Genomic DNA, 26,505 nt, shown 5'->3' on the forward strand with positions numbered 1-26,505 from the left:
TTCCTTCCTTCCTTCCTTCCTTCCTTCCTTCCTTCCTTCCTTCCTTCCTCCCCTGATGATCTACCAGTGCTGGGTTGGCACTCCTCAGGCCAAAATTGGCTAAACCCGGGTAGCAGCTGTCCCCTTCAGAAGGGTGTGGGCTGCATTTGTCCTATGCTCCACCTTTCCCTATTGTCTTACATGCAGATTTTGTTACTCATTTGTTACTGGCCTGCCCCTTACACACATTTGAGGTTTGTGATCCCCAAACTGTTGCATTCTTAGGAGTGTCATGAACTTCTTCAGAGAGCCTAAGCACTGGCATATGGGCATTTGAAAGATCCTTGTTTGGGGAGCATTTTGACTTGAAAATAATGCCCATAAATGTTTATATTAATAATTTTCTGCTCCTGAAGATTTCAAACACTAGGAAAGGAACATAAATATCTCCTACAAAACATGTACAGGAGAATGTGGGGAGAGTCAGCTCCTTCCTCTGTGAAGTGTCCTTTGTCCTTTCAATATGAAGATGAGATTTGGTTCAGAAGGACTGATGACTCGCCATCATACACAGCTGAAATCCCAGGGTCGGGGAGGTGACCACAGTGGTCCATAGCAATAGTGAAGCCCTTGCCATTTCGTTGTTAACATTCCATGTTTGCAGGGGGCTTCACAGATTTAAACCTCTTTCCATTAAGTGTTCTGATTCCCACTCTACCATGTATTTAGTATCTGTAAGGGGACTTTAGTGCCTCCATTTCCCCATCTGGAAAATGGTGATAGCAACTACCTCATCTACTGGTGAAAATGAACTAAAATAATGACATATGCCAAAGAATTTATCCCAGTGCTTTGTGTTTTCTAAGCATGTAAATATTAGTTTCTTAGGTCTCCGTAAGGCTTTCTGCATGCCCGTTTTTCTGAAAGGAAAACTGAGGCTCAGGGAAATCAAGGACCTTATCCTAAGATAGTCAAGAAGCTGAGAAATCCACAGATGTCCTCCCTTGGTCCCATCTCTCTGGGAGGGTAAAATTTCCCATCCGTAATGGCTCCAGTCACAATGCAGCAGACAACACTTTGACTTAAGGTTTATCCTCTGGAGGAGATGGGAGTGGATGGTAAAATCTTTTCTTTTTCACACTTTTCTCTGAAGGAGCGGGAAGACAAGAGGTGGAAATCTAGGCAGCCTGGATTCTTTTCACTGTTGTGAAGGATACCTAGTTCCCTTTCCTGGGAGATTTTGAGAGAAATCAACTGGGAATTAAAGCCTTTCCTGGGCCCCATCCTGCTTCTCTAAGGGAATCCTGAAGTGGGAGCTCTGACTAAAGCAGAGGGTCCTTCAGAGGGTCAGCCTACAGATGGGGTGTTTCCTTTGACTTGATGTTTTTCCTCTGTTTTGTGAGACTCCTTTCAGAGACTTGCAGAGATTGTATTCTGAGTTTCAGATGTACTGATGCTTTATTTATGAATAGCTCTAAAGTGCTCTATTTTTATAATCACCAGCAGTTTAATTTTAGCCTTTAAGGGGAAACGTATATTCCTTATAGGAATTGTATGAAATAAGATTATGAAATAAAATTGTATGAAATGGCCAATATTTCACCATTTTTAACCTCCAAAAAATTGCAGTCTTATCCGGTTCAGCTGGATCCTTGACAAGGACAGAAATAGTAACAGAGATTAGCGTTAAAAATCGACACTGTTTCTTCCCAGGTGCATTAGATATCTTGTAGCCTTGGAAAGCTCAAGGATATCCTGTAATAGAGACCTTCCTTGTCTAGTCTGTTCTTTTCTTCCGGCAGGCTTGGTGCCTCTGACATTCTGCCTATGGCAGTGAACAGAGTGGAGAATTATTTTAATTATTCATAGAATCCTTAATTTTTGATACCATATGACTTCTGATTGGGCGGCATGTAGCTCTTTGCATAGATCACAAATTTTAGAATTCGAAACCATTAGTCAAATCTCGCATCTTGGTATATTTTGTGTGCTACTTGCAAAATCTCCCCAATTACATATGAATCATCAGCAGCGGTCTAGAATTCAGGCTGCACTCTGAGGCCATACCTACTAACAGCTTTTTGAAATAAAAAAATATATATATAGATTGAGATGATGTATAGGAAAGTTGCTAGTAGTGTGCCTGGCATATAATAATGACCCACTAATGACTAGCAGCCTCTGAAATTGGAGTGGAAAGGGAAGGGCAATTTTTGAATTCCATCTCCTGCAGAAAAGAACATGACCGGGGGATGTTTGCAGGCATAGGACGAAAGAGCAGACACCTTCATCCCTGCCTTCACCAGTAGGAGGGCGAAGCCTTGCAGGATTCTGAACTGGGCACGAAGGTGCTCTGCTTAGCTTTGCTTTCCTGCTTATTGATGCTGCCAGGGTGTTTCTTGAAGTATGTGCTGGCTGTCCTTGGAATTGCACGGTTGAAATCTAGGGACTGATTGCTCGCAAGCAGCCCAGAAGAACCAGAGCTACAGATGATGGTGAACTGGCTGAAAAACAAAAGTGCACTCACAGGCTGGTCTGCGGGAACTGACCACCCAACTGGGGGGCAAGTCTGGCTCCTGGTACTCATCTGCAAAAGGTCCCATTACCCTGTTCCTGTGTATATATTTGGTCTGTGGGGAAAATGACCTATTCTAGCAATACTTCCATGGAGGATTTGCTGCTGCACTCGTGGAATGTATTGAGGGTCTGTTTTGTTTTACGTTATGTTTCTCGTCTGCCTCTTGAACTTTGTGGTGGTTTATGGGTTTAAGGATATAAATATGGCCAAGATACAAGAAGAACCAGACTGTAAAGAGCACAGTGAGTCCATGTCTGGCTTTTGAGTTGGTGAGTTGATAGGTGTGTAACCCTTCCCACATTTGGGAACTGTGTTTAGTGGGGGAGATTTCTGCTTCAAGTCTGCTTTTGTGTAGGGGGCTGTCTGTCATGTGAGGAAGAACCACACTATCTTGTCCCCTCTGTTTCCCCTTCCCCTGGAGCAGAGGCTGCAAGAGAGTAAATAGTCATTATTCATCAAAGAATGCATGAGGCTACCAGGTTTTAGTTAGTTCCTGGGTGGAAATCTCTAGCACGTGTCCACGGAACCTCTCTTCTCTGTTGGTTCAAAAGGCAGCCCCATGTTTGGGGTCCAGAAGGCAGGCGTTGTTGAAGTTGGTGTCTGAATTTTTACCCTTCTCTGTAGGAAAAGCCAGGTTTTTCCTCAAAAGATCATTGCTCCTTCTTAATGAAACTGTTTGTTTGTTGTCTTAGGGTTTTTTATCTAACTTAGTAAAGGAGACTTTGAACCAAAATCTTTTGGGATAGAAACTGCTGATTCTAACAGGGTGGAAAGAATTCTAGCTACAAGGAACCCATTCATAGAGAGGCCGTGCGAGTGCCGTGTAATGTAGTAAGCCTCAGACTGTCTCACAAATTCCAAAATGATCCTGTACTTCCAGGAGAGGCCAGTGATCTCTCATATTCTGCTTTTATGGAATTTATTGAAGAAAGAGTCTTTTAAAGCTCTGGCTATGTAAAGTTCCAGACCCTTGACCCAGGTTAACCCATCTCTGCCTCAGTATCTCTGCTGAGAGAGTTCTATACATTTCTGTTTTCTATTAAAGCAGTTAATGTATTTTGCTAGAGTCTCGTGATGTGAGGGAACCGGAATCTAGTGGAGGAGTCCAGAGCCCACATTCTTTCAACAGGTAGCTGTCATCTAATAAGTGTGATGGAATACAGGTACCAGTGGGAGAGGTGACCCACGGGAAGCCAGCAGCAGTCCTTCTGCCTCAGTGTGAATTAGGTTACTTCTGTCTTTTCAAGAGTGGGCTTGCTGAGACATAGGTCAGACATTAGGTGATGGAGAAGACCCAGAGTCCTGGATAGCCAGATTTGAGGGGAAAGCTAGGAGCAGATGGAAGTCAGCCCAGGTAAGCTTGTCGCATTCTGCTTTGCCAGGGGCCAATTCCAGACATAGTTTTGGGTGTGTCATGGGCTTAGAATGATAGCCCAGAGACGGCATGTCAAAAATGACAACATAGTAACAAACACTGCCAGTTATGGGGCACCTGCTGAGCCCCACATACATCCTCTCTCAGAATGGCCACCTGCCCCCGCCCTGTGAGATAGGTGCTGCAGTGCCCATTCGACAGGTCAGACCACTGAGGAAACCTAGTGGAGATCATCGTTTTGTCAATAGCAGAATCAGGATTGGAACGCAGATTTGTCATACTCCAAAGCCTGTGTTATGTCCCTGAATACTACTCCTTAGCCCTAATCACTCCCCACTAGCATTTGTATCCAGCTCCTAACTTGGAGGCCTCACCTTGGAACTCTCCCTTTGTGGGGAAGACCAGGAAGTGAGGCAACATGACTCTGAAACTGGAGTAGGGAGGGGATGTTAGCAGTGGCATGCCGGACGAATGCACGTGGGGGCATCCGCTGGGCCTCCCGACCGCACCGATCCCCAGTGGAACTGTCCCCCTCCTTGCTACCAATCGATGCTCTGCAGACCTCAACTGTAAGGGTTCATTTTGGGAACCTCCAGTGTCAGGACTGACTTCTAGAACGTTCCTACCCCTCCCTTTCCAGATTTCTCTTTGTCTCGAGGGAAAAATTGAGAAGTCAGAATATAATAGGAAAATGAGGTATTCTAAGCATTTGGAAGCAAAGTGGAGAAAGATCGTCACTGGAGGAATTTGAGATTCTTGTTTTCAATTTTCTTTTTTTTTTTTTTAATCCATATGGACCTACCCATTTGCTGTAATAGCAGAGAGACTCCTATAAAGCTTTTTTCCTCCCTTTTCTTTCTTTTTCTTTTTTTTTTTAAAGGAGCTCTTGACAACATCTTGGAAAGCTGAAGTTATGTTATATACAGTAAGATGGGTAACATTGCCAATTAAAGGAAAGAGCTGGGCGAGGCATTAAAGCAGCAAGCGCCATCTAGCCCAAGTCCCACATTCTTCAGCTTTCTGTTTCAAAGCTGCCAAGAAGGCTAGAGCTGATGTGCTGAATGGCCAAAAGTGGGACAGAAAGGGTGGAGCCCCTCGTGCTATTGGTCTAGGATGGCTCCATGCATCAGCCAAGCAAGCAGCAACTTTGGGGGCTCACAAGGGGAGATGCCCTTGAACATCTCTCCACCTAAGAGAATTTGAAATGCCACCTAATAGTTCCCTCATTTCTGGGGTCTCCTAAGATGAAAATCATAATGGCCAGGCTCCACCAGCTTGGTCCCATGGGACTGTGTCTCCAGGACCACACTGTGGCCCATGAGGCATATGATCACGGGCTGGTGCTGGGCCCCAACACTGAGAGAGGTGTCCGAGTAACAGTTCAGCTGGACAAATCCTGCATCAGGTCATGACATGGAATGCAGAGGGAAGAGACAACACAGGTGAGGCAGGCATGTAGGAGAAGCACTTCCCCATAGTTCATTTTGCTTTCTGGCTTTTGGTTTGGTTTCATGATTACACTTTCTTTCTTTCCTTTTTTATTTATTTCCTTTACTTTCTCTTTTCTATTTTTATTCTTGGAAAGGGGCAGAGGAAGGAGTGTCAGAAAGGCATGGTGGCCTGTTGGTTAAGAAGCAGACCTTCCTAATACATGTGACCACAGATGCTGACCTCCCATTCCCATCCCTCCCTATCTCCATGCCCAGCCCAGATGTCACTGGAGCCCCCACTTCAAGGACACTGCTTGAGCCATCCCAGACACAAAATAGCCCAGCTTCAAGCTTTCAGACTGGAAGGACTTTTCCTGGCTGCTGTTGCCCTGGTAATGGTGGGGAGAGAGTACACTCCAAGGCTTCCCTAAGAACTGGAAGGAGCCCTGCCTTCTCTCTCCTGTGAGTTATTGAAGGTGGCCCTGTGTGGCCAGCCCTCTTCTCTTGCTCAGTGTCCTATCTCCTAGCTCTTTTCCTCTGCCTGTTGGCCTCCAGCTATTTTGATTCTCTTTTGGTTATCAGAACGTGGTATGCTGTACATCCTGCATGGAACCTTCAAAGCCGTAGGTTTACTGGGTTTGGAATGGTCTGTCTCCCCGCTCTTGGGTCTCAGCTCATATTCCCCTTCAGTCGGTAAATCTTGAGCATCTGCAGTGTGCTCCTTACTGTTCTAGGTGCCTGGGGCCATGTCAGTGAGCAGATGGACAAAAAGCCCTGTCTCTTTGAACCTCTATGCTATCTCTTCCTTAAGAAGTTTTTATTCAGGGGCGCCTGGGTGGTTCAGTTGGTTAAGCATCTGCCTTCAGCTCAGGCAGGATCTCAGGATCCTGGGATTGAGTCCTGCATAGGGCTCCCTGCCCAGTGGGGAGCCTGCTTGTGCCCGTTGTCTGTCTTTTGTCTCTCTCTCTCTCTCTGGCGAATAAATAAATAAAATCTTTTAAAAAATAAAATTTTCTTTAAACATTTTTTTTAAAAATCCAACCCTCCTCCCCAGTCCCCTGGGTAGATGAGGTCTTCTAGTACATGAGAGATGTTGTCTCTTACTTGTGCATTATTATTAATAATGTCCAGTACCCCCTTCTGTGAGGTCAGGAATTATTCACCACTGTATACCCAGTAGGTGTTCAGTAGGTAGGGGGTCAAGGATGATAAATGAATGGAGGAATAATTATTTTTGTTGACAAGTGGCAGCATCAGGGTCACACTTCAGGAAGGAAGTTGTTTGAGCCGATGCATGAGGCTCCTGAGGAAGCTACACTGTTGTGCTTTTAGACCATCTAGGACTTGCAAGTTCTTAACACCTCCTTGTCTGGGGTCCGGGTCTACCATTCCCAAGGCGCTGGGTATTTCATGACTTTGAAAAATGGCTGTAAGCATGCCTGACTTTCATACAGCAGCTGTTTGCCTCTCCTCCCAGGACAGAGATCTCCACGGGGCCCCAGTGAGAAACTCTTAACTCATGATAACTCGTGCCCCATTTGCTCGCATGCCCGGAGCCCCATCTTCCCCCTTGGGCCGGGTAGTGCCCAGAGGGATGGTCTTCGTTTGCATTTATCATCTTCATGCGCTTTGCACTCAGCTACACTGGTATTCAGAGAAAAATGCTGCCATGACAACTGCCACAACAGATGGTATTTGATCAGTCTCTAAGCTACGGAGGAGATACACAGCCGTTCTTCCGAGGTTTGCATATTTCACTTTATCATGAGACCCAGGACAGCCTTAACCATGGTCAAAATGTGAAGTTTTCCATTTGCCTCCCATCCCTCCCCCTTCTCTTTCCAGTTGTTTGGCATTTGTTTTGATTTTCCTTGCTCTCTGGCTGTCCTGGGTGGAGATGGGCTCTTGGACATGGGAAGCAAAGACGGCAGTGCACACAGTCCGTGGAAGTTGCCCTGCAAGTCTCAAGTACAGAGATTGTTGAGAAACTATCCAGCTTGGGGATGGAGATCCTGACTGAGACTGGGAGGGAGCCCTCACTGTAGCCTCTCTCTTCTGGATCATCATAGTCACAGACGGCACACGGTGAAGGCCACCCGTGGCCCCAAGCAAAGGGAAGACTGTGCATGTCCATCTTGGTCTTGGTTTGTCCCCTTACTCTACCTGTGCCTGCAGCCAAACCCCATTCTGCTCCCAGGGTCTCCAAGCCACGTTGTGGTTCCACTTCTGGGCTTTCCACCTCCACCCCACCTAAAACTCCAGAAGCTTCTTTCCAGAGCTCTTGGACCCATTTCTATGGCAGCGATGACCACAGAAGCCTTCTCCCTGCCATGCAAAGTGCGGCTCCCACCATCCCCCACCCCCAACACTGGAATGTCAGGCTTTGCACAGATTTTTGTCAGCTAATTTTGGAAAGTAGTTTATATTGGCTGCTATGTGTTAATGAACCACTTTGGTCGTATTTACATACTTTGCTGCTTAAGAGCCTTTCCCATCACTCTGCATTCCCAACTCTAATCAGATCTGCCTCTCACCCTGTGTGTCTGGGGAGCACATGCACCCCAGGGCTCATCAGCGCTAGGCACAGGGACACCCTTGTGCTTGCTGAGGGCCCCTGGCCAGGCCCTCACTGGGTGTGGTGGCGGTGTGCAGTTTCAACGGTGCAGGAGGATAGATTGCTTGTTTACTGTATGGTACTTGGAAGAAAACCTTAAGGTGAATTTCAGTCACAAGAGAGGCTGGATCAAAGAAACATTCTCCCCTTCTGATCTCCTTCCAAGTGAAGCTAGGAGGTTGGAATCCACATCTGACCCTATTCTGCTTCCCAGCCCCGCTCTCTTCCTGGGGTGCAGATGAAAAGAGCGTGGGTCTCAGCAGCCTTGTCAGGAGTGATTTTTAACCTTAATGGAACATTATTAAAGAGTGGATTTGAGACTTGAGGAATGTTTTTTGAACTCCTTCTTTGAGCAGAGAAATCATCATAGTAGAGGGAAAAAATTCAAGGCACTTGATGGGCTTATGAATTGTCTTTTAAATGATGACCCAAGTTCTTATTTTTAGTTTTAACATATTCCAGGAGTGCGATGCAACCATCCAGACGCTGTCCCCTGCTTTATCTCCTCTTTAGGAGAAAGCATTCTTGGTGCCCCTAGACCTTCTCCCTCCACCTAACCAAGGAAGATCCTGATGCTTCCTTTGCTTATATGCTCTGATTCTCCCTGACATGGCTGGGAATTGGGGTGTGTGTCGGATGGCTCTGTGGACCCTAGAGAGAAGGGCTATGTAAGTGTGGGCTTCTGGACAGGACGAGGGCTCCTGGACAGGACGAGGACTCTGCCCTAACATGGTCAAGAGAACCCAGCACAGTGTCTGGAACAGAGCAGACATCTACAATTATATTGATTGATGGAAAGAATCACAGGTTTCTCAGGCTTCGTACTATTGACCCTTTGGGTAGGATTTGCCATCCTTATGTGTGTTGTAGGATGTTCAGCAATATGTGTGTTGTAGGATGTTCAGCAATATCTTTGGCCTCTACCCACTAGATGCTAGTGGAACCCCCCCCACACACTGTGAGAACACAGAATGTTGCCAGATGTCCCTTGGGGGTGGCAACATTGTTACCCCTTCTCCCCGCACTCTCCCTGCCCTGTGGAGAAATGATCTTGAAACTCTTTGAAAGAATAATAGGGATTTTAAAAAGTAACAGGAGGAAAAAAAATAGTCCAGGTAACCTATTTATAATTATTCATTCCTTTAGTAGAATTTAACATTAAAAGAAAGCCCAGTAGATGGCCAAATTGAAATGAACCAAGGGCTAGCCCGGCAGGAAGAAATTACCATGTACTTTAAAATACGATATGCATTGAATTCTCCATAAATGTGCCACGTAAATGTGCCTTATGTTCCTTGGAAGAAAATGTCTATAGAATTAGAATGTTGTAGTAGGGCAGTGATTTTCTTGAATACATCGGTGGGGGTCTTTTTTTGTTTGTTTTTAAATCAATGCTACTCTGCCACACTGTTGTTGAAAAAATGTAACCTACCCACGTCAGCACACCTCCGTGACGCTTGCCAGGATAGATACCAAGTGTACTATTTTTGATTTTACATTAATAGATTCCCAGGCAGTCAGCTTTTTCTTTATCTCAATTCTCACGGGGACAATACTTGCCCAAACCTCACTTATCAGCCATGTGCAAGATACACTGAAGAAGCAGGATAGGATTATTCAAAGGAAAAAGGGATTGAAGAATTTTATAATTTTATCATGATTTAAATATTAGTCCCTCTGTGGGGGCAACAGATCCTTTTGTGTGATTTTGGTACATTACCATTGTGGGCTGTTGTGGAAATAAGGACTGATAGTTATTTTTCTCAAAATGTAACAGGGGGTAATAACATTTAGAGATCTAATTTTGATTACTTAAAATGTAAGCGGATTGCTTCAAAACGCCTTCCACAGGGTTTCTCCCGCCATTCTTCCTTCTTTCCCCTCCCCTTGCCCTCTAGGATAGTGGCACCTGCTTGTCATCATCAGTCTTTCTGGCTTGGAAGGAAGGAAGAGTTAAAAGCAATCTTGCTTTCCCTCCCCTTTATATGAAATGATTTTCTGCAGTGGTGGCAGGCATAACCCATAACATCAGCATTTATTTGCAGGAAATTGCATTTTGACCCTTTTTCCAAAGATGATTTAAAAAAGTCTCCCAGATGAGGATCTTTGAGGGTGAGCGGAGGCTGGGAGAGAGATGGGAACCCGGGTGCCCCCGTAGCTCAATTTTGTGTTTAGAAGGTCTGAAGACTGGGAGCAGAGAAGGAAAATGCCAGACACAGGGAAGGAGGACATATATTTCAGGAAGACTGTCTTGGAGCCAGACTTTACACAAATTAGACCACGTCTTGCACTGTAGACTCTGCATTCTGTGGCTATGAAGTCGCCTTCAGAAGATCGCTTGGGAAGGGGAAAGGAGAATGGTCACATGGACTCTGTGAAAGACAGTCATTTATTCAAGATAAACCCTATGGGTTAAACACCCTCTTGAATGTATAAGAATGCTGACAGAGCGTAAGTCTGGTCAGGGACAGGGGAGTTCTCCACTGTGAAATGCAAACTGTGTGAAATTCAAAGATCCTTGTGCCAAGTCAAAAGCAGTTTCTTTTATTTACGGTCACCATTGACATTAATCGAGCCTGAACATTTTCCTGTAGACCAAAAAATCATTAGCCTTGACAAATGAAGTCAAATCAGACCTTTGGGAATGACCTAATTGTTCTTTCCCGAGGGCTGGACGTTTGCTTGCCCTTGGCCGTGGCATCAGCCCTGGCAAGCCTGGGAGGCCTCCCAGACTCTGGCAGGTGGGTTCCTTCTTGTCACAGAACACACAAAGGACAGAGGGGTTCACGGAGGTCACAGCCCCCCCTCGTCATCTGCAATGCCTGCCAGCCTGAGAATTTTGTGAGTAAACGCGGCCCAGAGCCCGCTGAAACTCCCATTCACTGTTTTCACATTTGATGGCGTGCCTCCTTGGTGCTGGAAATTTCTCCCAGCTGCTGGTGGACGGGGTGGGTCTACTGTCCCCTTCATCCCCACCTCCATTTTTCTGGCAGCTGCTCAAATTTTCAGGATAGCGCTAGTGACAGTGGTGCACATAGGCGCTCTCATTCCACTCTGGTTATTTTTGGTAGCCATGAGCAAGCCAGGGCCTTGACTTCTGGAACTGTGTGGTTGGGATATTAGGTAACTTTTTCTTGGGCAAGTACAGACAGGGAGTCCTGACCTGCATCCATCCATCCATTCATCCGTCCGTCCCTCTGCCGCTGGCACGTCATTTTCCTCGTTGCGAACCTTAGTCAATGCCCAGTGAATTCTCTCTCCGACGTCGCCCTTTGTTCCTGATAAAAGATGGCTCTGAGAAGGCTGAACCTTGATTGAGCGTCTGTCATTTTTTTTTTCTAGATTGAAAACATAGATGCCTGCTTGAATTTCCTGGCAGCAAAGGGAATAAACATCCAGGGGCTGTCTGCAGAAGGTGAGTCAGAGCACTTGTCATGAAGCTGACTTTTCATTGTTAGAAATGCCCACCTGTTACTTACTGATGACTTTAATACAGTTAAGCCCAGGGCTGCTGGTGTGCGCTTCTGGCTTTGTTTTCTTCCTGGTTTGGAGGCAGCTCAAGGCCTGTCTAGACTCAACTATGCCAACTTTTTGACACCTAAAGAATCACTCCAGGAATGGAGATCCCACCAGGCGGGCCGATGTCTGCTAGACACAGAGGAGGGGTTACTGGAGATGCAGCCGCTTCTCTGGAGGAGGGCTTAATCCAACAACGCCGATTTGATTCACCCGGCTAGCAATTCAGTTAATTATCAAGCCGGGCCTTATCTGTGGGAGAGAGAACACTTAGCCACAGCTTATATTTAAATTGCATAGTTCCCAGGGAAAAACGCAGAGTCCTTATCTCTTGCTTTTCTTAGTTCAAAAAAAAAAAGAAGGAAAGAAAGAAAAGAAAACACGTGACGTATTAACGAGAGGCTGCGTTTTGACATCCTGATTAGTTTTTAATTAACTCCAATTGGGTGGCTAATTAGCACATTAGCGTGTGCTGGTGGTTTGCTATTCAATTAAGTATTGGTGTGGAGATGGCTGGTCCGAGTTCTCAGCCGCCTCGGGCAACGTCTCGCCCTGGAATCTTCTGGGCGCTCTCCGGTTTGTAAATCCAGGCAGCTGGCAGTTCAGACGCGGCCGCAGGCCTCAGCAGCCTCCCAGCCTCATTAGGCTGCACCTGCCTCCAGTTTTCCCAGAACAGGTAAAGCAGTTCGGGCCTCACATGACCCCACCTTTCCCTAGCAAGGCTGCTTCTTGAAAAGATGACTATTAGCATCGATTCTGGTGGTCCGGGTGGGGAGGAGGGGAGGCAGTGAGGAAGGAAGGAGACCAGTGGAACAGGTAAGTTTGCAAGTGTGGCCTACTTGGGGCCTGTTCCTTGCCTCTGCCCTGCTACTCGGTGAGAGCTTGATTTTCCTGGCTGTGTGAACGGTACTGGGGGCTGGCGGCTACTCCTGATGCCTCGTGGGCGTGTCGTGCTGTGTCTCAATGTGACCTCTCCGATGCTGGGCCTGCCCCAGGTCCGGGGTGGACACACTGCTTGCAGAGGTCTCCATGGCAGCTGTCAGCTGGTCAGCCCTAACCCCGGCTCCGAGAGGGGGGATCCTTGGGGGATTCCTTTGCCCCGGGGGATGGGCCCTCCTCCGTGGGGATGAGACATGGGCTCCAGAACCCGCGGAACGCAGCTTGCTGGGGCGTGGTGGGGCTTGGTGTGGAGTTTCCATGGATAGGTGGGGAGATGCAAATTCTCGTTCCAAGGAACATCATTTCCTTCTGGTAGAGCATTGTTGTGTTGGTGGGTGGGTGGCACGCACAGGCTCCTCGTGCTTTCTGGAAGGGGCTGGACTCCAGGCCTGTGCCCCCCTCCCCAGCAGAGGATCAGCAGGGACTTGCCCAGAGTCCCGCTCAACAGAAAGGGCTCTAGGCGATGTGGACTCCATGTAAGTCACCTTCATCCATGTGGCCTGGAGGTGATACCTGGCCCCTCTGGCATCTATCTGCATGTTGTCCTGCGCTCTGCCTTGTTTGTCCCCCTGAACCTACCCCGTCCTCTTGAGACCTTAAGGCACAGATTATTCAGTAAGTACTTGTTGAATAAATAAGTACCACCCGCACTTCTCAGGCTTGTCTATGAAGCAGCTCCAGCGCCTCCAGCTGAAGTGGGGACTCATAATAGCCGGAATGTACAGATGACAAAAGTTGACTTAAAGAGGTGCTGAGTGACATCCTCCAAGCCCATAGCTAGTGATCAGCAGAGCCAGTGCTGACCCCGGGTCTCTGTGATTTCAGAACTCGTGTTCCTGGTGGTGTCTTTTGGGACAGCAGAGGGATAAAGTCGAGGCATGTCACGTACAGGTGAAGGAAACCAGAAAAGATCTAGAACTTTCTTGGCCAGAACACGGTCTCAGAAGATGAGGCCTATCAGGCAGACCCTCAGCTCCAGCCTTGCTCATGTTAGGATGTGGCCCGTGGGGGTCTCTGAGCACAGAAGAGCCCACCGACCCAGTGTGTTGAGGTGTCTGTCATTGGGGCACAGCCGGGAAGTGGCTTCATGGTGTTTCAGTAACGGCCCCCCAACTGTGTGATGTGGAACCCCTCATCTTTCCTGCTGAGTCGAGACTCACTTTCTGACATCTTGGCCAGAATACAGAACTTGTCAGTCATGGTCCATTATTAGAACAGTTTTATCTTAATGCTTATGATGGTATTGTTTTGGTTTTTTAAAATTTTTAATTTAAATTCAGTTTAATTAACATATAGTGTATTATTAGTTTCAAGGATAGAATTTAATGATTCATTAGTTGCATGCAATATCCAGTGCTCATTACATCACGTGCCCTCCTTAATGCCCACCACCCAGTGACCCCATCCCCCTATGCGCCTCCCCTCCAGCAACCCTCAGTTTGTTTCCTAGAGTTACCAGTCTCTTATGGTTTGTCTCCTCTCTGTTATCTTATTTTTTCTTCCCTACCCTATGTTCATTTGTTTTGTTTCTTAAATTCCACACATAAGTGAAATCATATGGTATTTGTCTTTCTCTGACTGACTTACTTCACGTAACACGATGCCTTCTAGTTCCATTAATTTTGCTGCAAATGGCAAGATTTCATTCTTGTTGATGGCCAAGTAATATTCCATTGCATATATATACCACCTCTTCTTTATCCATTCATCTATTGATGGACATCTAGTTTCTTTCCATAGTTTGGCTATTGTGGACATTGCTGCTATAAACTTTTGGGTGCACATGCCCCTTCGGATCACTACGTTTCTATCTTTAGGGTAAATACCCAGTAGTGCGATTGCTGGGTCATAGGGTAGCTCTATTTTCAGCTTTTTGAGGAACGTCCACGCTGTTTTCCAGAATGGCCGCACCAGGTTGCATTCCCACCAACAGTGTAGAAGGGTTCCCCGTTCTCTGCATTTCTCATCAACATCTGTGATTTCCCAAGTTGTTAATTTTAGCCATTCTGACTGGTGTGAGGTGGTATCTTACTGTGGTTTTGATTTGTATTTCCCTGATGCTGAGCGATGTGGAGCATTTTTTCATGTGTCTGTTGGCCATTTGGATGTCTTCTTTGGAGAAATGTCTGTTCATGTCTTCTGCCCATTTCTTGATTGGATTTTTTATTTTTTGGGTATTGAGTTTGATCAGTTCTTTATAGATTTTGGATACTAGCCCTTTATCTGATAAGACATTTGCAAATACCTCTTCCTATTCCATAGGTTGCCTTTTATTTTTGGTCTTGTTTGCTTTTAAACTGCAGTTTCACGTTCTGCTCACTGCTCTTTTTCACCCACATAACCCAGAGAAGTGGCTTTGGAAGATTGGAGAGGGGGAGGGGGACCTGGGTGGCTCAGTCAGTTAAGTGTCCAACTCTTTATTTCAGCTCAGGTAATGATCTCAAGGTTATGAGATTGAGCCCCACATTTCTCTGCCTCTCCCCTCCACCCCACCAGCTCACACGCATGCTCTCTCTCTCTCTCTCAAAAAAATTAATTAAAAAAAAAAAAACAGAAGAAAAAGAAGAAGATTAAAGAGGGATGGAGGCCTAATGACTTCTCCCCCTCCCCTCTTTCCTTTGTCTGAGCCTCTAGAACTGGGGCAGATAAAGCAGGCAAAATTTTGCTGGGTGAAGTCACTGCCCTCTTTTTACAGAGCCGTAATTGGTCCTGTCCCCAGGCCAGAGTCTCCGCATGCCCCACTGACCACGGACTTGCTCTCATGCTGTTCCCGGCACATTAGTAGTCTTTTGTGAGATTGTCTAGCAATTCTGGCTCTCCCTCAGTGGGTAGCATTTATATCTGGTCCCCCCCCCAATTCAGGCCCCTTATGGTCCCCAAATAAAGTGGTCCTAGTAAGACTGTAGAGCTCAGTCTCCTCACCCCTGTCTTACGCACTTCAAAACTGGCAGGAATGTGTGGGCTCCATTTTCCACTTAGAGTAGGTAGAACAGTCCTCTGTCACCTGGAAGCCCCCACCATGTAGTTTCTCTCCAACTCTTTCCTCCCGGACTTAGGTGGCCAAGAGGCAGATCTGCCAAGTCCGTGCTGAGTGGATGTCCACCCAGGGCCAGGAATGCCAGTACCTGACTTGGAGTGATCCTCTTGGCCCCTCCACTCCTTTGTCTTCAAGGAGTGCAAGGACCTCACCTTCTTTTCCTGGGCGAGGGGAGGAAATATCCAGTATCTGTGATCATCAGACATTGCCATTTTCCCCCACTCTGCAACACTTTCTCATCTAGAAAGATCTAGATTTGAGGGGGGGGGGTTGCTTTTTTTGTCTATTGAGGCATTTAATTTGCTTGTATGTATTACCTCCCTAGAAAAGGAATCCCAGGATTTTTCCTCCTGTGTGTTTTTGCCTTGCTGCTTCATGGTCCATGACGGCAGCGAGGTTGTCCATACAACAAAACCAGACTGGCAGATGGGAGCAGATTATTCTGCTGTTTTTCTAAATCTTTGAGTTTTACATCAGATCTAGTGCTCATCACTCCACCCTTGTTTAACCTGCCCCGAGGTTCACAACAACGTTCCCAGGTCTGTGACCATCAGTGATTTCAAATTCGCTAATGTAAGCATGCTTCATCATCACAGTGAGAAACCGGAGAACCGTTTTTTGGAGCATGGCCTTGGAGAGAGCCCACCGTCGGAGCATGACCTGGCGTTTGCCTCTCTTTTCAGCATTGTTAATGCTGTTGAGGGCATCTGCCAGGATGTTCATGTGTAATTCATGGGCAATCCCATTACAGTGGCCCAGGAAGATGGTAGAAAGAATCCTCTAGATCTTACCTTGGCTTTTGAGGTTGGGGGATAATGATGGTGTTTGTTGGTGAGACAGATTCTGGACTAGTGCGGTCTTAGAGGAAGGTGACTGGTCCACACTTTTGTCGACTGCTTGAACTCCTAGAGGAAGGACACTTAGAGACTTTTTATCCTCAAATGGGCTTTATTCACTTTATTCAATTTCAGGATTACAAGAAACCTCTCACTTGACATACTGTTCAATTATAGGACTAGAAGCCGTTTATGGAGAACCCATGTGCCAGTCAGTGAGCTAAGTGCTGTACATGTTTTATATCTTATTTAATCCCCCCAACTTTTTGAGATCAGTATTCATTTTATCCCCATCATACAGAGGAGGAAACTAAGGCCCAGAGAGATTAAGTCCCACATGGGAAAAGGGAGGCCCATAAGGTCAGCCGTGGCTAAGCTACTCACTGGTGTTCTTGTCCTTCCTCACAGTCTTAACCACCTGCATAATTACTAGAAAAGCATTATTGTGTTTAAAGAAATAATGTAGTTTTAATGCTTTTTGTTTTCCTTTTGAAGACGGTTGAATGCCCTGAGGCTCCTCCTCTGATGAAAACCATGGGCGGTTGGAAAACCCCATATGTACTCCCCATATGTACTCTTCCACCCTCTTCCAGTGACTAAAGCAGGATTTAGAACCTCGGGAGGGTGTATGCACCTGTCCTTGAAACATTGCCGCAGATCATGCCCTGTCCCAACCTGCCCGATAGAGGACCACAGAGCACCTTTGTTCCAGGGTAGAGGCTGCGGGCCCAGGGGAACCCCCATGGAGACGCTACTGGTTTGGGACACTTCCCCTGGACTAGGCCTTCTCACCCGCCCCCTCCGTGTTCCAGACAGTTGGAACCATCCGGTGTCGTGGGAGCTTGGGCCTCACCCTAACATGGGTGACTTTCAAGATCCCTTCAACCCCTCCCCGACGCACACCCTACCAGTCATGACCATCTGTAAACCTGTCCAGTGGGCAAAGATAGTTTTTACCCTTAGGAGCTTTGCAAACACCTGGCCTGAGCCCGTCCTCCCGTAATGGAGACATGAAGGTCTGGCGGGTGAGGCATATCCTATTTAGTTCAGCAAACATTTGCTGGGCACATTCTGTATACCAGGCACAGTCTCAGCCATACAAACTTAGCTCCAATTTCCATTAATAAGAGAGCTGGGCTACTGGTACGTAACAGTGGTGACAAAGAAAGCCAGTGACTAGCTTGGCTTGGGGGCAGTCAGGGGGATTGACAGAGGCAGTGGGATTTCGCTGGGGTTTGACAGGATACAGAGGCATTCACCAGACAGGAAAGAAGATGGGAAGTCCAGACAGAAGACAAGGCATAGGTAGTATGACAAGACTAAAGACCCCCTCTTTATCAACCTTGAGGACTGGAGGAGACAGAGGCAGGAAGATCCTGCCGGCTACGTCCAGGAAGTAGTGCATGCTTTTGGAGTGAAGTTGGTTGCTGACCTGATGAGTTCAGACCTGGTTTGGCCAGAAACCTAGATGTTGAGCTTGTTCCCCTTTTCGTCTGAGCCAGAGAGCTCAGGTCTTTCTGGTCCGTCAGGAGAAAAGCAACAGGTGGATTGTTTCCATTTCCTCCTACCCACATCAGCTGTGTGGCAGGAGTGGACCCGATTCTGTTCCTCACCAGAAGGGGCCCTGTAGGCTCTCCCACGCCCTTCCTCCGTCCCACTTGCCCCGTGGGTGTAGCCATCGACCGGTTTGGTGAACAGGACACAGAAGGGCTGCGGGAATGGGGTGGGAAGTTCCGTGGGGAGTGTAGGTTATGCTGATGGAGGAGCAATGCCACAGAACCCACAGTCCCAGGTCAGCCGCGTAAGTCGGACGGCGCTGTGAGTTAAGAGAACTGGATAGGAATTCCGACTCCATGGTCTGGTCTGAGCTGGCCCTGCCTTCCTCTGGCTTCCGGTCCATTCTTCTCTACAAAGCAGATTTCTTTGTATTAGATTATCCCAGTGTTTGTGCCTTTGTAAACCAGGTCTGAGGTTTCAGTAATGCTGGAAGAAAAGAACTCTGTTTTTCCTACTTCATGCCTGGTGTCCCTGTACAGTATCTGGGCACATTCATACCAGCTGGTGGGAGCAAAGAAATCAGTCAGAACTGGAGGGAATTAAAGAGTCCAGGTGCTACTGAATTTATTGGGAATGGAAAAATGACTGCTGTAGCCCGTTCAGTGGATGTGGGTGTGGCCACAAGCAGAAATGCCATCAGGGTTCTCAGGCAGAGGTAGACACCAGCTAGCTAGTGTAGAGTCCATTCTAGCTAGGTCTGTGGTTTTTTCCTTTCTCTAGAATTCTAGAATGAGGACAGCTGATCCGAAATAAAATGATACTCTTTTTCCAAATCTTGGGAAATGTCATGAAGGAAACATTTTTTTGTGGGCCGATGGATTTTGTCGTTTGCCGGTCGGTGCCGCCCGCTTACCAGGCCTCGTGGAATGCAGACACACTCCCCTCGGAAATGTGGGGAGAATACAATTCCAGCTATTTTGGGTACTGTCTGTTGTAGACCACCCATGGCAAAAACTTTGTGGCTTCCAATCCCAAACAGAGCATCTGCACCTCTCCAGTTTTTGTGCTCTGAAAAGAAAAGGGAGCAGTCCAGACATCCACCACCTGGGGAGCGGGCCTGGAAGATGTGGTCTGTCCATACAACTGGGGGTTACTCAGCAATGCGGAGAACGAAACTAATGACAAATGCTCTAACGTGGGTCATCTAAAAACATGTTCCGTGGAAGAAGCCACATGCAAAAGACTACATGTTATATGGCTCCCCTTCCAGGAAGTGTCCAGAAGAGACAAAGCTTATAGAAACAGGAAGCAGATTCGACATTGCCTGGGAATGGGTTTGGGGACTGACTGCGGATGAGCCGGAGGACTCTGTTTAGGGTGATGGGAATAGGCAAAGGTGACAATTCACTGAAGTGGCTGAAAATCATCACACACTTAATTTTCTGGATACAAATTGCCCCTGGGTAAAGCTGTTTAAAAGAGAAACGGGGGCCACCTGGGTGGTTAGGTGTCCCACCTCTTGATTTTGGCTCAAGTTGTGACCTTAAGATTGTGAGTTTAAGCCCTGTGTCAGGCTCCGGGCCGGGCGTGGATAGTCAGCTTGAGATTCTCTCTCTCCCTCTCCCTCTGCCTTCCCCCTGTCCCAACAGGCGCATGCGTGTGAGGGCTCTCTTTCTCAAACCAAAAAAAACCCAAATCGGAAGTTCCCCATTGTCTTTTGTCTAATATGAGATCATTCCTGGTTAATTTCCTTCTCCATGCCTGTGACTGTGGCCTCAGGGGGAAAGAGCAGGGGGGATGGGCAGCTTCTTAGTCTTCTGTTAGGGACAGAGCCCTGTGTTGAGTTCTGAGGAGGCTGTAGGTAGAGGGGCCGTATTTTCTGAACCAAAATGGGAAGTAGAGTCAGGCGGCGTCCTGGGTGCTTTGCATGCATTTTCTCATTCAGTGGTCACTTAATTCCCGTAACAAGCCTGTGGGAAATGTGCAGTTTGGCATATGCCCGTTTTAAAGAAGAAAACAGAGGCCCCAAGAGGTTGAGTCTTCTGAAAATTCAGTCTATAAATGATGAACTTTTGAGATTCAAACCCGGGTCTTTCTGGCTCAAAAAATCAGTGATCTTTATCATGAAAATCCCCCCTGCCAAGAAGAAGTATATGTGTGGGAAGACTGTTTTTTGACGGAGAAAGTGATGCTTAGGGACTGATGCTGAGTTATGAACAGTAAGGGACTTAGCAACCACAGTGGGTAGAGAATACGACAAAGCTGTCTCTTTTTGCCCTGGCTTGGACTGGCCTGCCAGGAGATGCTGATGTGGACATGCTTGCCTCTCTCAAGAGACAACCCGTCCGCCCCTGCGTGTGCTGAATCTTTATAGTTCCTCCCTTCTTTGTTGTTCTTACGTGGTTCTAAAAAATGTATTATGGAATGTACCAAACATTCCATAATCATAGAATACTTACAGAAAGATAAAGAATACTTGTATGCCCACCAGCTAGCTTAATAAATAAAACATTATCTTCTTGTGCTTTTAAATTTACCACACATGATGGGTAGACAAGTAAAGCCAAGTTACACAGTGTGGGGAGACCAGGCTTTGAGAGGGGAAAACCTAGATTCAAATCCCAAATCCGAGCTCCGTAATGTATTTCCTTGGAGAGGTCCTAAAACCGTTCTGAGATGCTGTTTTTCTGTACAAGAGAGACGTTAATACTCACTTCCCAGATTGTAGAGATTGAATGAGATCATGCTTATTAAGAGCTTAACCTGATACATACTAATTAGTGGTAGTCCTTGTTCTTATAAACTGTATAACCTGTAATGATCAAAGGTACTAAAAATAAATCTTACATAGATTTCGCCAATCCCCATGATTAGCTCTACTTTCTCCCTCCTGTGACTTTAATTTTGAGGCGGTAAGTGGTTCCCCAGGTTCTTTAACAGGTGCTAACCTGCATGCCAGCTGAACGACCTCCAGAACCTGGGGGTCTCCACCAGCTCTATGGGGCTTTCTCTGCTCCCCAGATTGCACATGGTGGTTTATAAGCATCCTCCTTTGCCCGGGCCAGCCCTAGCTTACACCTGACCCCCTGGCCTAATTAAAAGCTCCCCCCTTTCACTCTCAGAAGCATCATGGTTTGCGTGATAAGTCCCAAGATGACCCCAGTAAAAACTGTTTCTAAGGCACGAGCCCAGACCTGTATGGGAATCTCATCCAGGATTCCGGGGGGGGGGGGGGGGGGTTTTAGCAACCAGGTCCCGAGAAGGCCTTCACTGTTCACTGTGCACTTACACAGATAGGCTCTGACTGCATCTGTAGGACCACCTTGTGTGATGGGAAAGCTGTGTCGGTCTTGCCAGTGAGACGCAAAGAGCCACATTGTGTCGTCAGCTGTGATCGCCATTTCTTGGGGCAGTCATTCAGCCTGGCCTGCTCAGATCACACCCAAGACACTGGCAGGCCTGCAGGGAATGGGATTTGTTTCTGAAAGGATCCCATTCATACCCTCTGCTGTGCAAGGGTCCCGTCTCTTCCCAGCCCCGGGGCGAACCTGGACATGTGCATTCCCCACACAGGGGATGTGCCCTTTCCTCCACCCCACTACTTCTAACCCCCTCGCCAGTTTAGAGAAAGAAATTCAGCCTCCGATAGAAGCAAAGCAGAGGGAGCCCCCAAGATTCCTTCTTCCTGTCTCTCGGGTTGGGTGGCCCTATTACTTTACCCTCAGAATCGGTTCAGGCCCCGGCCATTGCATCTGGTGTTAAAAGAACATAAAAGAAGGGATTCCCCGAGGAGAAACACCCTCGAACCATAGCCTCTGCCTGTGAATAAATATTTTATTCCTTCTCAGCAGCTTTTTATGCATGCCTTGAGGCAAATGCATTTTAACAGCTAAAAAAATTGTGTTTGGAATAAAAATGTTCTTACCCCCACTCTGTTCTCATTTTTTTTTTTATACAGAATTTTGTGTGAGTTCTTTATGAAAGCAACTCCTATGGCCAATCCCCACACCCACCCCAAATGAGTGATTTAGTAGACAAGGGAGACACAGAGCCATGTGTTTGAGGGAAGGATGGTTGGGTAGAGCGGAGTGAGGATTTCTGAGTGAGGTGGGAATCCCTTGGCGTGAACGAAAGTGACTAGGGGCACAGAGCATGGACTGGGCCGAGCTGCCAGGTGGAGACCAGCGGGTCTCCCCTCAGCGCTTGGGGAGCACCTCTGTCTCAGATTGGTTGCTTTGCCTGAGAACAAGCACGGTCTTGCTCAGGAGTCTTTTTTTGGTTGTGTCCTTGCTGAGAATTTCCTCCTGGCACCTGCCAGGCATCCAGTTGCAACTTGCCTCGTGTATCCGCTCTAATCCCAGTGGGGGAGAAGCAGCTAATTTCTTTGTGGCCGAGGCCTGACTTCCCCAGATTGTGATCCCTGGGGAAGTATTGAGGAAACCTGTCCTGTCCTGGAGAAATGAAACTCGTGAGCGAGAAAGGGCTCCCAAGCTGGGACTCCGTGTCTAAAAGCATCTCTTTCTTGTCTTGCAGAAATCAGGAATGGCAACCTCAAGGCCATCCTAGGCCTCTTCTTCAGCCTCTCCCGATACAAGCAGCAGCAGCAGCAGCCCCAAAAGCAGCATCTCTCTGCGCCGCCACTGCCCGCCGTGGCCCAGGCGGCCGGGGCCCCCTCCCAGTGCCAGGCTGGCACCCCTCAGCAACAGGGGCCGGCCACCCCCCAAGCCCCGGGCCAGCCTCTCCAGCCGGCGACACATCAGCAGTCAAAAGCGCAAGCCGAGATGCAGTCCAGGTGGGGGCTCCCTGCCGCCCTGTGACTCCATGGTCCCCAGGGCGCCCTTCCCCACCCTCCCCCCACCCTCGGCCCCACTGCAGCTGAGGCCAAGAATGTTCTCCTTTGGGCCCCTTCTGTGCTGAAGACTACTGGTAGTGGGGGGATTAGCCTGACCTTGGACCGGATGCGGCGGGGCTGCCTCCTGTGCCTGGCGGAGATGTGCACTTTTAGAGGTCAGACGGGCCAGCAGCCAGAGCTAATGAGCTGCTCTTGCCTAGCCCTGGCCTGTGTTGCACATGCTCCTAGGCAATGAACAGCCCTGAAAATAGACTTCAGACTGGTTTTGCATGTTTGCCTGTAAGCTGGGTGTTCAGTGTTCTATGCGTGACTCATTCTGCTTAGTGGAGGCAGAAGTTCTGCTGTAGATGCCTCTGCTGCACCAGAAGAGAAATATCTAGAGCACAGAAGAAAGATGGGCAATGCTTAGCAAGGAAGGGGGCAGCCACCTTCCCAGAGAGGACCGGGGACTGGGTTTTGTTAACCTTATGAGAGTGGTTAGTGGCCTCAGCTGTGGTTCTCTGTTTTGTAGGATTGGGGTGTGAGTGTTGCTCACATTCCGGGGCGGGGGGGGGGGGGGGCTGATGCCTGCCAGTGGAGCTCTTGGTGTAGGATGATATGCCAGCACAGGGCCAGGGTGCTTACCACCTACTGGGTTACATTGGGAAAAGTTGCATTCCTCAACAACTCTGCAGAAGATCACCTTGTAGAACATTCGTTTTAATGGCAGAGGGGGAAGAATGGGGATTTGGAGCTAGAAGGTTTTTGACTTAGAGTAAAATTCTAGAGAAAAGTCCACAGTAATTGTTTAAAGCTGTAAACCTTTAGTTAGCAAATCATCTAGATGTCACTAATTAAATTGATTGCTTGGTTTCACTTAACATGTGCTGCAGAGTAATGACTTTTGCTTTCCAGTCCCCCAAAGCACCAGTGTTGATAACTATAGGGTTTCTCGCACACCTTTGTACCCTCAGCAGCCCGTTGTAGTTGGACAAAGCACAGAACAGTTCCAGACAAAACAGGTGCCTTATAGATGGTTACCGCTTTTTCCTTCCCCTGAGAAGTGCTACTTCCCACTTGTGATGGTGTTAAAACCAGGAGTGATGGATGTGTTGTAAATCCCCTAATTAATTATCTAATTATATCCAATTTACATTATGGAAATTTATAGGCAAGCAGAAATGCCTGGACTAGTAATGAGGAACAGAGAGCCAGGCAGCGAGCCCCTGCACCTGACCTGAAGAACCACCTGAGTGCGAGCCATCCTCTGATCCGAGGTCCCTGATGGCCCTGGGTGATTGAATGACCAGGATCTCATTGCCCACACTGTATTCTACAGGGTGCTTATTCCCTGGATGGTAACTTGCAGGAGAAGGTCTCCATAAGGGGAAAAGTTGGTAAATAATCTGGGTTGAGTTAGAACTGTTACTACAGGTCTACTCAGATCCTTGAATCTGCCAAAAATGCATTCATTTGTCTAGTTAGTGTTTGAATGCCTTCTGTGTGCCAGGCACTGTTCTAGGCACTTGGGGTTCAAAGATGAATGAGACCACTAATGTGCCTACTCTTTGGATTTTCCTAGAGGAGGCAGGAAAATAGGGAAGAGAACTATCAGATAGTGCTACTACAATAAGATGATGGGATTCAGAAGGATTAGGTTGATAATTTAGGTTGGACTGCTAGGAGATTCTCTCTGGGAATATGACACCAGGGTAGAGATAGGGATGCCATGGAGCAAGCCATGTGAAGTTTAGGTGTAGAATAGATCAGCCAAAGGTTGCAGCTGGTGCAAAGGCCCTGTGGTGTAAGAGACAGCTTGGCAGGTTGGAGGACCAGAAAGAAGGCTGGTGTGGCTGGAGCTCAGTGGGTGAGGGGAGTTGGAAAACATGACATGCAAAGCAAAGCCTCCATCTACATGGAAGATAGTATGACTGGTGGTCCCTGCAGTAGCCTAGTGCCATGAGCTTGAGGTCTAGTCACAGTGTGCTAGCTAAACTGGGGAAAGAGTTTGTATTTCATTTTATAGGTAGCAGGAACCCACTGGGGGTTCTTGAGCAGAAGAGAGACTTGATCTGATTTAGAGTTAAAAAAATCTTCTTAGCTCCTCTCTGGATAATAAGACTAGGAAGCCTAGAGATGGAAGGAAGGACCCCAGGTAAGAGGCTCTTGTAGTCCTCCAGGGGATGGTGGCTTGGACCAAGGGGTGGAGCAGATCTGTTGATGGACCACTTCACGAGGGTGAGCCAACAGGGCTGCGAATCGATGGACAGGCTGGAGTGAGGGAGAGCATCACAGATAAAGCCTGGATTCCTGGCATGAGCAGTGGTAAATGGTGCTATTTATTGAGGTGAGGGAGCCTGAGAGAAGAACATGTGTGCACTGTGAATCTTCAGAAGGGGCCATAGAAAGCATTCCTCCAACTTAGCCTCAGAGCTTACTTTGTAGATCTTCTCACTGCATACAGGATTCCAAGGAACATGTGTTGAGCAATGCCTGGCTTGTGTCACTAAGCTATGCTAGCCCGAGGCACCCACTCCAGTGGAAGGCGTATGTTTTCTTAAGAAAACCAGATGTTCCAGTCAGGACACCCATCTCTCAGTAAGAAGAAACGTTCTACTGTTAATAAAGGCTTTACCTAAAGAAGAGCCAAACTTACTTAAGCCAGGATCCATTTATTCCAGAGTGATTCTTAACCATCATGGCCCCCTGACTCAGTACCGTGATGACATGGATTGGCCTTTGGAGTTGCTCTGTGTCCTCCCTCATCCTTTATCTGGCCCAGATTGGGTTAGTTCCACAGGTGAATGGTTTCCCACATTATATACTGATTCTAATTTTACTTCCAAAGGACGATCATATCCTCAAGTTCTAGGGATCTAATATCCCATGCTTACGCTCTGGCTGTAAATTTAAGAGTAGTAAAATGGCAACACTGGCTTAGTTCCATTGTATTTTTCTATCCCACATTTTGTCTTTGGTAACCAGAGTCCCAAGGGTAATGGTTTGGACCCTTGATCATCGGTGACAAATGTTGGTGCAAGCCTGGAACGCCAAGTTCCAGTCCCCTGTTAGAACTGTGCCAGATACACACGTGCCTAAACACTGCACCTCTTGGGATAGGAAATACTAAAACCTGGCAGCTTTTCCATGAAATTTGTTAAGAAAGGAGTCGTGGAAGCTGGCAAAGGCAATTTGAGCTGCTGGCACGAGGGAATCCGAGCAGCTCCTCCATGATGGCCCGATGGAGGCTCACGTTTACCTCTTCCCTTCAGCTCTTCTTATTAATCCATGTGAGGCCAAGAACTTGATCTGCATTTTAGCTCCTGAAATTCCTTACCAGTGCAGAGTCCAGGAGAGGAGCACAGTCCCCAAGACTCATTTTCCTTTCCACCTATGTCTACCATATGTATTACTGATATTCAACTGGTCAGGAAAAATCCTGGTAATTGCTTCATTTCTTTTCTTCTTCTGTATTCTCTCTTCTCTCTTCCTTTACTTCCAGAGTCTAGTAACACCAACATTGTCTTTCTCACCTGAGACTGCTGCATAGGGTTCCAAAGAATATGTGTCGAGATACACAGGTCAGTATAGGATGAACATGGTATAGGGTGTATGGATACAAGAAAGATAAATATTTCTACCTTTTATAAGGCAGTAAGTAAGTTTACCTTTCTATTAAACCAAATCAAGTTTCCTCACATGTACAGATTTTTTTTTAAAGATTTTATTTATTTATTTGACAGAGAAAGATTACAAGGAGGCAAAGAGGCAGCCAGAGAGAGAGAGAGAGAGAGAGAGAGAGAGAGAGAGAAGCAGGCTCCCCACTGAGCAAAGAGCCCAATGCGGGGCTTCACCCCAGGACCCTGAGATCAT

The 26,505-nt window shown here is 47.3% G+C and overlaps 1 protein-coding gene across 3 annotated transcripts in view; it reads left to right on the forward strand.

The window, feature by feature from the left end:
- Positions 1-26,505, forward strand: part of NAV2 (neuron navigator 2) — a 382,063-nt gene that overhangs the window by 136,932 nt on the left and 218,626 nt on the right. For all 3 annotated transcript variants that reach the window (XM_032881202.1, XM_032881203.1, XM_032881204.1), the window contains exons 4-5: positions 11,319-11,391; positions 22,335-22,593. In XM_032881202.1, the coding sequence (XP_032737093.1) occupies positions 11,319-11,391; positions 22,335-22,593 (332 nt within the window). The remainder of the gene's footprint in view (positions 1-11,318; positions 11,392-22,334; positions 22,594-26,505) is intronic.

Source organism: Lontra canadensis, unplaced genomic scaffold, assembly GCF_010015895.1.
Source record: "Lontra canadensis isolate GAN:19392208 unplaced genomic scaffold, GSC_riverotter_1.0 scaffold74, whole genome shotgun sequence".
Taxonomy (NCBI): domain Eukaryota; kingdom Metazoa; phylum Chordata; class Mammalia; order Carnivora; family Mustelidae; genus Lontra; species Lontra canadensis.